The 12,261-nt window shown below is 38.3% G+C and overlaps 1 protein-coding gene across 1 annotated transcript; it reads left to right on the top strand.

The window, feature by feature from the left end:
- Nucleotides 1-9,881: 9,881 nt before the first annotated feature.
- On the top strand, nucleotides 9,882-11,550 carry LOC133709822 (expansin-A10-like). Its single transcript, XM_062135716.1, has 4 exons — nucleotides 9,882-10,039; nucleotides 10,155-10,291; nucleotides 10,395-10,707; nucleotides 10,841-11,550. Coding segments are annotated over exons 1-4 (759 nt in total). The 5' UTR covers nucleotides 9,882-10,037; the 3' UTR covers nucleotides 11,148-11,550.
- The last annotated feature ends 711 nt before the right edge of the window (nucleotides 11,551-12,261 follow it).

Genomic DNA, 12,261 nt, shown 5'->3' with positions numbered 1-12,261 from the left:
CCGGCGATCATCGGCAATGCATGAGGTATAAAAATCGATATCTTCTTCACACTCTACACGATAGTATACATGGTTTTCTATTTTTCTTGAGTTATGAACGAATTGGTTTTTGGTTGCTTTTGGTGCCGACGGAGTTCACTGTGCACGACGGTTCACTAAGATTTTTCCAGCAGATGTTTAGGAGGTTTTGGGCTTGTATTTGACGTTTTGGAGCATGACTAGATGCCTGGTTGGGCTTGTGAATTTAAGGTATACTATGAATCTTGAATTATGAATTGAATGGCTGGTTGTGATTATTTATTTAGGTTGCTGCTCGATCTTTTTGGGGTCGATGGCAAGGTCGTGGAGCTTCTTGGAGAGGCAAAGAGCGCGGAGGGTGTGGTGGAGGAGCTCGAAGGTGGCGTGGAGCTTGGAGACCTGGAGAGTGAGGACATTGATGGAGCGGAGAAGAGCTGGGAGAGTGAGGGCGTGGTCAGCGTGCAAGAGGGAGGAGTGCTCAGAGAGGAGGTCGGAGTGGCGGATGAGGACCTCTCAGAGCGGAGCTGGGACTCGATGAGGTGGATGGCATGCTGGAGCTTCTCGGCGGTGGAGGCTTTCATCTGAAACGAGAGAGAGAGAGAGAGAGAGTGGAGAAAAAATTTTAAAAAAAAATTAGAAATTAGATTAAATTAGAAATGTCTATTTTGCCCTCCTTGTGGGGTTTAAAGTCTGAAAAGTGGGCCCTTATGTCATCTTCAAGTCAGCAGCTGACATCACTTTTGGAGCCAAATTCAAATTTTAGACTCAGGTGATGTCATTTGAGAGTATAGGGATTGCCGAGATTAATTCTCATAAAGAGGTACTAAACTGATTTTAACCCCAAAGTTCAGGGGAGCAAACTGAATTTTTTTGTATTTTTTATTTGAATAAATGACTTATAACATGCATGGTTGACACTTTAAATTAAATGCCAACTTGAACCCGGAAGAATTAACACGACTATTATTTGAGTTATGTTCTTAGTAGTGATCGATGTGGATCAATTCCTATACATCAATCATTTGCCTTAATTATCTATTGCTTTTCCTATGAGACTATACAGTAAATGGTTAGTATAGTCTAGTATATAAAGGATGTTTAAAACTTAGTTTACACCAAAGATTAAAACTAGGGATTTTGACCATTTACTCTAATTCTAGGGATTTTTTTTTTCACTTACCCTTTAAGTTTTTTTTAATTCACCCATGAAGACTCTAATAAGGTATTCCCTAATACCCAATTATGTTTTTTTTTTGTTTTTTTTTTTAAGACTTTTTTACCCTGACCCATTTGTTACATAGAGAGAGAGAGATAGAGAAAATGGAAGAGAGAGAAACCATAGGAGACTTCGTCGGAGTCCCGTCACGGGCCGTCGGATTCCGGCCAACGGTCGCCGGATTCTGGTCACCGACCGTCACCCACCGGACTTCTCTAAAAATCTTGCCGGAGGTCCCCAAATAGGTCGTCAGAGATCTCATAGGTTGCCGTAAAGGTTTATTGCCCTCCAATAAACCTCTATTGCCCCAATAGAGAGTATATTGGCCCCCAATAGAACTTTCAGTCGCTGGAATGGGAACTAATCTTCCTAAATTTAGACAAATAAACTTTGATTAAAGAAAAAAAAATGAGGAGATTACATAAATTCAAAACGTCTACTGCCCCCCCCCCCAATAGAACTTTCAGACACCATAATGGGAACTAATCTCCCTAAATTTAGTAAAATAAACTTTGATCAAAGAAAAAAATATGAGGAGATTACATCAATTCAAAACTTCTATTGCCCCCTAATAGTAACTTTTTTTATTTCTTTTTTCTTTCCTTCTGGGCATTCTGCCCCCATTTTACCAACAACAAAAAATAATTGTGCTCGAGACGTTCGATCTCAGAAGGAAAAAAAAAAAAAAAGCCATTCCAACCAATTTGCATTCATGCTTCAAAATCTAGCACAAATTCATGGCATTTCGTCACATCCATAAATGGGAATTGAAGGGAGAAAGAGTGACCTGCTCGTCATCGTCGCTGTGGCAAGATCGAGATTTGATTCCTAGATGATAGGAGCATATTTATGCTACGTTATTATTATTTAACCATATGCTTTTCTTTGTTAGTTTATATTATTTTTAGTTGCTTTATTTGTTTTTGTGTTTATTAGGTTTTCCAAAGCAAATTAGGAAAAGAAGGCTTAAAGAAGGAAAGTGCGTGGAATTTTGATTCAACAAGGATTTTCGATGGATTATGACTTTTGTTTGAAGCAAAGAGTTAGAGATCCACAAGGAAACAAAGTAGAAGAGTTTTAAGACGGAATAAAAGGCTTTTAGAAGTCACAATCAAGGGCTACAACGCAGAAGAGAAGCAAGAAACCATTGAACCAACTCAAGGAGAAGAAGTAAAGTTCGGAGCCCAAAAACGATCGATCGCTGGCATCTGACGATCGATCGTTTGCCCTGTTTTCCATCTTTTTGATTCTTTCTTCTTTCCAAACCTCATGTATTTCTTTTGTGTGTTTTCCAAGAAGATGAGTAGCTAATTTTCTTTTAGTTAGGGGTTGCTTTCAGCCCTAGACATGGTGTAACTATGATGTTGGTGTTTATTTAATAAGTTCTTTGGATTTCGGATATTCATTGGTTTATTGTTTGTTCATTGATCAACTTTGTATGTCTATTGATGGTGCGCAACATTAGTATGCATGCTGGGTTGTAAAGCTATGAGTATCTTGTATGATCATCATATCTATTTGCATTCTAAGAGTAGCGAGTGAATGACTTGAGCCTCATTCATATAAACCAACGTCTAGGTAGATTAGGACAACATCAGTACCGAAATTGCCTAGCCTTATTCATAATATTTTAGACCTTAATGACTTCTAGGTGAGAGCTGTGCGAGAACATCACTCTAGGTTCCATTCTAGAAGCTAAGTTAAGTTGAAAACATCATTCTCTTAACATACCAAGTAAGAAAGATTGATAGGTTAAGTACAACACATCATTAGCTTAGCTTGAGTAAGGATATCCGAATGAATTGAACTTGTTAGTAATACATCATAGGTGTAATCATTGTCTAGTGGTGAGAAGTAGTTCCTAGCTAATTTTCTCATATTTGATCAAAACCAAAATCCCCAAATCGTTTTCTGTTTTCTTTAGTCTTCTGTCCTTCGTTTTCTTCATTTTATTTAGTATAGTAATTCAACTTCGATTACCCCCAAATTTTGTTTGCGTCTTCGTCTGTGTATCTAGTTAGTATGTATTTAATTTTATAATTTTTGGTTGAGTCTAGATATAGTTTGTATTTTCGTCTTTGTTTAGTGTCTGTTTCGAGTTTTTAGAGTCTGTTTTGCAATTGTTGAGCCACAATCCTCTGCGGGAGACACCCTCTTTCCTATACTACCATCGATAACCATTGAGATTGCAGGGATTTATTTATACGCCTATTTAAGGTGTATCACTAGACAAGACGAGCGGAACACTCTGCCGGCGATGGATTTGGATAGTCGCCTCCAACCACTATCGCCGGGCGACGATGACGACATGGCTTTGCTGCTGCTCGATCCCATCTTCTCTCTCTCTCCCTTCTCCAAATCCAATGAGCTTAGAAATGTGATTCGAACCGCTGAATTGGGATTTGGAGCACATCTCGCACTCGATCGAGTAGAGGATCTTCTGCGGATGAGAGAGAGAGAGAGAGAGAGAGAGAGAGAGAGAGAGAGAGAGAGAGAGAGAGAGAGAGAGAGAGAGATGTTGAGTGGTAGTGGTTGTAATTCTTTAATTGGATTGAGGGAGAAATGGTCATTTGGTGTTAAATTGTGTATGTGAGAACAAAAATCTGTTGCTGGGGTAAAGTAGGATAATTTTTGCTTATTTTGATGCTTTGAGTCAAGGTTTCTTGAAACTATAGTAAAGTCACTCGATCTCTGTTCTAGAGAACGAATGTGATTGATCAAGTAAACAAGATCGAGCTAGAAAAACGAAGTGTTTATCGACCAGAAATAGAAGACGAAGTGATTAATGGTAATTTGAACTCTGCAAGCGTACAAGTTAAAGACCTTAATTAATTTGCAGCAATTTAAGGACTATGCATGTACGTACGTACGTAATTAAGTACTCGAAACACATGCAATGTAAGTATGTTGCACATGCAAATTTTCTAAAACTAGTTTAAGCACATGCTTTTAAATGTGACTCTAATTAAACGTCTCTTTAAAACTCGTAAAATACTAATTAAGTAGATGGACTGGCCTAGATCCTCAATGTTGCTTGTAATGGATGAAAGTTAATTTTTATATGATACTTGAAATGAAATATACTAATCAATGAAAGTTTGTTAATTAGTTTGAATGATAATATTCACATGGTCAAATTGCGGGATACGAACACTTGCAACTTCCATATGTTTAATAAATTGTTAGTAAGATTATATTAAACTTGCAAAAGTTTAGATTCATTTTCGAACCCACTTGAGAGTTGAGATTGAAGATTTTAGGAAAGTAATTAAACAAGGTAACAAAAGATATATATGGCTTGTTTGGTTGCCGATAAGGTAGGAAGGAGAGGAAAAACACCTATAGCTCACTGAATGTGCTTAAACTTATTACGTATGTCGGTTGTTTCGAATTTATATAATCTCTCAGAAGATGATTGATGTGCTGATAAGTTGTACGGTACGACTTCATGCAACGGTAAACTAGCTTTCATGTAATTAATGATAAACTAATTTCTTACTTGGTGGTTTGTTATAATATATGAAGTCGATCTACCATTTTATGGAAACTCCACCCTTAAATTATATGCATGATCTCAAACCAAGGGTACGTTATAACTTATCGACCAATTAACCATTTCCACTTTGTGTACCAAAAGAGGTTGATGAGATTCCAACAATAAAAATCGAGGAGTACCGGCCGGTGATGTAGTTAAAGATCACATCGATTTTGGTCCTGCATATGCAGCACAATCAGATTCCGTAGAAAAACAAACTGGCTTGAAAATGAGAGTTTTAAATGCTATATTACATAAAATTTCTTCGAACCCAATCTTTTCAACAAAGAATCATATCCAATGCATGAAATGACCATTGTGATAGCCAAAAAAAAAAACATGAAATGACCATTGTGATAGCAAAAGATTAATTAACCAATTAAGGGACGACAAAACACGAGTTGAGCTGGCTAATCGAAATTCAGGGATAATTAACCACAGATGGGACATGCATGGCCGTAAGTGCGTATTGGTGTGTAATCGATTGACTCCAAATTTATTGGTGGACTTAATTTTTAAATTCAAAGCAAGATCCAATGCAAACTTTTGCATAACTTTTTAGGGTTCATTCAGGGCCAATTCTTAGGTGCGGGTAGCCGCACCACGTGTACGGTGCGGCTGCCCAATCAAAGCTCAGGAATTTTTGTCTTTGTTCCGAAATTGTCCCTGATTTTTAAATGTGAAATACCAAAAATACCCTCCTGCTAGGGGAATGATTGGCCTGCCGCACCACGTGGCGGTGCGGCTGCCCCACGCAAGAATCACTCTTCATTCAGATGTAAAAAAATCGAAGTGATCCATCATTAAAGGAACCAACAATAAATCCATGCAGATCTTAAGCATAATCGGTGTCGGCAACCTTTCTTCTTCTCCAATGATATTAGCATCATCGATCAGTACTTGCTAGGACTAATTAAGATTTTCAGTAGGTTTCATTGGAGATGATTGTATGCACCGACAGTGTAAGTGCACTGTCAGTTATTTTAATCTAAAAAAAAATAACAGCCACTCATTTAATCACACCCCTTTATATATTTTAATATAAAAAAAATTACATTCATTCATATTGCAAGTAACTATGCACTCCCGAATAAAGTTATTGAAAAAATATTTCAAGAAAGTCAGAAATAGAATATAAGTTTTGAGGTCCGGTATCATTTGATTTAGTGACATAAATTCTCATTTTATAAAGAGACCATGAGTTCGACTCACGCAAGATTCTCAGTTATTCATGTAATTAAAAAATAATAATAGATATAAGTTTCGAGGTATATCTGTCTAAATTTAATTTTATCAAATTTTTTTTATAATCATGTTATCATTGCCATGACGATGTAAGCGAGAATTTTTGTATTAAGAAATGATGAACAACGTACAACTACATCCAAAATTACATTACATGTAAAATTTCAAATGTTTTGATGTTTCTAATAGTGTTCTTTCTTCCCTTTCCATTCCTTGGACTATTCTCCTATCCTTGTTAACATTCCAACCATAGTTTATTCGTTCCCTTCCTCGTTTTGCTACAAGGAAACTTCTATTCTTCCCCTCGGTGAATGAACCACCCTATTATTTCAAATGCTTTTTACTCAAACTATGAAACCAAACCCTGAAATTTTCAAAGCACTTCACCAAATCCAAAGGGTAGTTGGAGGTGCTTTTAGAGCACCTGTTTGAAAGAATGCTAGAGGTAGTTGGGTTGGTTAGCCAATACAGTTTATAACTTAAAAGAGAATAGCCAGAAGAGACAACAAAACAAAAGCAATGCTGAAAAGAAAGCGAAATCTAGCACAAAGATACAGCTCTCCCTTTATTAAGCAACAACTCCTTTGATCACGGGCCTGCATTGCCTCCCTTTGCTTCTTCTGACTCCTGGAGCACTGCTCTCTGTTCTCTTTATTCCTTCCTCCTATGTGTAAATTAAATTCAAAATTGAATTATGTAATAACAAGGGACAGGACAGCATTCAAAATCACACCCAGTTGAATCTTCTTTACTTTTCACCACTCTTTATTTTGAATTCTCTCTGCTTCTGGACCCAAGAGGTCAACCTAGAGGACTGCCATTGGGGCAAGATCTTCCTTTTCTTTGTCTAGGCTTCTAGGTAGATATTTGTTTAATTGGCGGTCCACATGTTGGGTTAAAATTTGATACTTTGCTTGAAGTCATTGCAGGATATGATGATTAAGCACATGATGACCCAAAACACACCACACGAGCAAGATTATGATGCAGATGATGAGTTGGGAAACACTCAGCCTCACGGGGGTTCCGATTTTCTAATGATCACCACCATTGGGTCACTCATTACCTTACTTTTTCACTTTTTAAAGGATTTTATCAAACATGCATCTTGCATGGGTAGGGTTAATCAATCAAATTACTCTTAAAAAGATCCGCCGGCGTGTCAAGTAAATTTGGAAGTTAAAATTAATCTTGGTCGAATCACTAATGTGATAGGGTAAAAAAGAGTTGATATGGTAGCTAGTCAACAGGAAATGCGATATTTCCTATTTACGTATTTGACTTGTGGTTGCAGGGTTTTCAGAGTATCAATTCCTGAACATGGACGGAGAGTTCACATGATAGCATAGGAATAGAGGTTGGCAGTGAATCCTTTCGAAACAGCGAAAGCTTTGACAGAACACAAAAGGTAGCAGAATCTGGGACGGCGTCATTATTTGGATTACGGTCAGAAATGTTCCGGGACGATGGACGGTGCAGATAAACTGTTCTAAAAGAGCTAGGGTTTTATAAAATACAAAGTTGAAAAGCAAGTTGAGGGAAGGGAGTGGTAGAGTTTGGACCATCCTAACTGCAAGTTGGTTATTGACCGTTAAATCTTCAACTTTCAAATAAAGTATATCTCTTATTTTATCATGAAGGAAAGGAATGTGATCGATTTGGGATAATCAGATTCGATTTCGAAGGCATTGTCTGTTTGTTACAGTGGTTTCTTTCACCTGGGTTTTCATGGTCTCGAAAAATCTTTCAGAAAAACAAAAAGGAAATCTTGGAGAGAGAGAAGCCAAATGGGGTTTGAATAAAGGAGGATGAAGCCAAACAAATGCATGTGCAGCTGCAAAGGACCGCCGTTGAGGACTCCACAAGTCACTTTCAGCAGACAATAGGGCACATATCTTGAAAAGTAGGTAACCTAGTTAAATAACTTCAACTGTCTCAACAATGGTATTTTTACCACATTTTACAAAGACAGCACATGAGCCTTGCTTGTTCCACTCCCTTATTCTGGTTTTCCCCTTAAAGATTATCAGTTATTTGTGAGGTTCACACAAGGTGTAGTTAAGAAACGAAACAAAAAAGGAAGATGCTAGGGACGGTCGGTCTCTTGCGCTGAGGGGGCGACTCTCAACCGTAGATGCATAATGCATATAATCGAAGTTTGACATGTTAATGAAGACAATTGTCTCAATTTTTCATATTTCTTATATAATAATTCACCGAATCCATATATTTTGTTATTTTTTCTTAAAAACATAAGAATAAAGTGTTTGATATTGGTTAGGCACGTAAATTTTTACATCTTGTCTACACAAGAAATATAAATCTCAAACTTCAACACTAACTATACGTATAGATCTTATCGTACGTTTCACGTACATTTAGGGTTGAAATCCGAAATGGTCAAGATCCAAGAATAAACAAGCTGGGAAAAAAAGGGTTCTCCCAAGACTGCAATTCCACTTGAAAAATTAATCTTCCCCAGTTTAATCCCATCTCAGTTGTTATTAAATTCTGTCAAATTGTAAATATTTCTTTGTTAGAACAATGCCGTACAAAGAAGACGGTATAGAGTATAGTTTAAAAACCAGAAGATTCTTTCAAGTCAATGAACACTGCTAGTACTGCTACTGCAAAAACCAGCGAGTACCAGCTAGCATGCCTATTTTTCTACTGATTTTTTGGCCGTTAATTAAGATGATTTGAGAACACTAATGCCGAGAATCGCGGTTGTTATTTGTATGGTGCCAATGAAAAATTAGCATATCTAGGCCTTCGTTTTCCATGCAAATCTTATCCCTAATAAATAATCGAGATTTTCCCACTTAAAAATGTCATTAGCAACCACCATTAATTAATATGATAATATGTGCCGCATAGGCTTTGTCACCTTGCGTTTGTTGTATGAGTACATCTATCTACACGTATCAACGTTTGGTTCTCCCTTGGTTTCTTTCTTTCTTTCTTTAAGTCCCACAAAATTGTAGATGGTGATGAGAAAAAGATAAAGAATTGGGATTGTTATAAAAAGATTGAAGCTTCGCTCAATTATAAACTGCTAAAAATGTCATCGCCCCATGTGCTGTGTGGACCTTTAGGGTTTCTTCTTTTCTCACTTGTTCTGATTTGATAGGGCTCATGTGCTGCAAACGGAACCTGCTGTACGTCTTGGTTTACCATTTATTGAAGATGAAGAAGCTCTAGGAAATATGAAATTCTTTACATTTATGAGTCAAAAATGGCATTCAATTCGTTTACCACAAAAGATTTGGGCATTGAATTCTCAATTCCTGCTTCCTTCCCTAGTCGTATGAAACGGCTGTGATTAAAGATCTACAGCCCAACAGTGAAATGTGTGCCCTTGGCTTGGCATGGCAGAGAAAAACAGAGAAACAGAACAGAGACGACAAATGCAGAACTTGTACCAATTCATCAGTAAAGTTCAGAGCTTTATGATTTTTGGGTGAAGTTAGAAAAACCGAGTTCACCAAAAATCATTATTTCCTTTGAAAATGGTTGTTGTGGTGAGAAAATTGTATCTGATATATTTGGTTAAATCTTGACTGGGAAAAAATGAAAAAGCAAAAGCAGAGAGAAGAAACAAAAGAGATAAAAGGGTATTTGCGGCAAATGGGAGATGCTTGCATGTGGGTGATGAACCATCAAACATCAGAGCCCAAAACCACCGTGATTCACCAGGACTAGGGGATTTTCCCACTGTGAAAAACCCACAAAACCACGCGCTTTCTCGGTTTCTCCCTTCAAAACCGCCCTTCCACGCTCACAAAGGACTTGTCTTTACTACTGTATAACCGGTTTCAGTTTATCTGTTTATGGTCCCAATTGTTTTTTAAAAAAAGAAAATGTAGTCAGTGGGCATGGTTTCTAAACAGTCCTATAAGCCCCGGCCCCTTCCCAATTTCTATATAACCCCCCCCAGCTTCCTCCCACATTCCTCACACCACTGCCTCACATTTTCTCTTGCCCTTTATTCATTCTCTTTGAAGTCTCATCATCCATCCTATAATGTAATTATCATGTCCCTCTCTCTCACATCCCCGTTTTTTAGTGTTCTTCACTCACATTGGAAAAATGTTGCATCTTTAGCTAGAAATGCTGAATCTTTCACTTCTTTCTGTGCAGGAAAATGGCTTCTGCTGTGTTTTTCTTGGTGGGTCTTCTTGCAATGGTGACCTGTGCGCATGCTTATGGTGGTGGTGGTGGTTGGGTTAACGCTCGTGCCACTTTCTATGGTGGTGGTGATGCTTCTGGAACAATGGGTAAGTAGTAGAAGTCCTTTTTCTTGGTCACTCTATGTTGCATACCATGTGTTTGATGAGTGTAACAATGGAATAACATTTGTTTGTGTGATATTTTTTGCAGGTGGTGCTTGTGGGTATGGAAACCTCTACAGCCAGGGGTATGGTACAAACACTGCTGCTCTGAGCACTGCTCTGTTCAACAATGGGCTGGGATGTGGGTCTTGCTATGAAATTAGGTGTGTGAATGACCCAAAATGGTGCCTTCCCGGCTCCATTGTGGTCACAGCCACTAATTTCTGCCCTCCAAACAATGCCCTACCTAACAATGCTGGGGGATGGTGCAACCCTCCTCAGCATCACTTTGACCTCTCTCAACCTGTATTCCAGCACATTGCTCAATACAAAGCTGGAGTTGTCCCTGTTTCTTACAGAAGGTAAATCTCAAAACATATTGGAGTTAAAGTTAAAGTCACAAACTTTATGGAATATTTGGTTAAAATTTTCTGTTCTTGATGGAACATTAGGTGTAAAAGTGACTAATTTTATGTGGGTTTTTCTTTCTTATAGGGTACCCTGCAGCAGAAGGGGAGGCATCCGATTCACCATCAATGGCCACTCCTACTTCAACCTGGTTTTGATCACAAACGTTGGTGGTGCTGGTGATGTGCACTCTGTTTCAGTCAAAGGGTCCAGAACCGGTTGGCAACCAATGTCCAGAAACTGGGGGCAAAACTGGCAAAGCAACTCATATCTGAATGGGCAAGCCCTATCCTTCAAGGTCACAACCAGTGATGGCCGCACTGTGGTGTCCTACAATGCTGCCCCAGCTCGTTGGTCCTTTGGCCAGACCTTCAGTGGTGCCCAGTTCCGCTAAGGGACTCTCACCCTTTGCCTCCTACTTGGGACCTTCTGCTGTCTCTATATTTAGCGGTTTCCTAGGATTTTATATATATTTTCTACATATAATACCAAGTATTAAGGTTAGTGTGACTCTTAGTATGCTAGGATATTAGTTAGTATACTATAACTATGGGGTCAGTTGAGTCATTGGCCTCTAGGGTCGAAATTCAAAATGGGGAGGAGCTTATTTTAAAAGGGCTCTCCATGATTTTAATTTTATATCATTGAAAGGGTAGGGTACCCTACTATCCTTGGGACCCTAAACTCCTTGCTGGGTCTTTTGCTTTTTACTTCTGTTGTAAACCAGAGGTTGGGCAGAGGTGGTCTGTTGACCACCCGCCATTAGTAATAGTAGTCTTCTTTTTCTGTTCCCGGAATATTCCGATTTTCGAAGCGTTTTGTGGTTGTTCTGTAAGTGAAAATACTAGGATGAAACAAATATGCCTAGAGGGGGGGTGAATAGGCTATTCTCGCAGAAAACACACTTCCTTTCAATTCAAAAACGTAACAGACAATACTCAGGATTGAAACACAGGTATGGATCCCAAAATAGCAGTAAGATAACTAGGCAATCAAGATAATCACAAACACACAGCAACCAAGAGAGCAGAATTGTTTGCGCAGTAAAAACCTCAAAAATGAGGAAAACAACTGCGGGGCCTTTAAGGTTAAAGACCCTAATGAAAACAAATCACTAGATGAAAGAATACAAGTTCTTTACAAACAATCCAAAGCTCTGACCTCGGCTTACTTACTAGACACACTAGTAGATTGTCTGATCATGTACTTGTAGATCTTTACCACCTTTGAACTGTCTTCACTTGTTGATAGGTGCTGACCTCAACCTTCAACCTTGTACGCACATCAACGACTCCAACTGACCTCGAGAGCACTTGATGTGAAGAATGTAATGAATGATGGATGTGTTTGACTCAATGATCTACTTAAGCATGGAACAAGTAGTTCATAGACTCGAATTTGAAGCACACGGTTTGTCACAAAAACAAATGAAAAATCTTGACTCAATAGATGCACAAATTCTTATTCGGCTCAAGGTCACAGATGAATGGTTGAACACGTTGTATATG

Source organism: Rosa rugosa, chromosome 5 (genome assembly GCF_958449725.1).
Source record: "Rosa rugosa chromosome 5, drRosRugo1.1, whole genome shotgun sequence".
In the NCBI taxonomy this organism is placed as follows: domain Eukaryota; kingdom Viridiplantae; phylum Streptophyta; class Magnoliopsida; order Rosales; family Rosaceae; genus Rosa; species Rosa rugosa.
The sequence above is the reverse complement of the archived record's forward strand: the minus strand, read 5'-3'. Positions and strand labels throughout refer to the sequence as shown.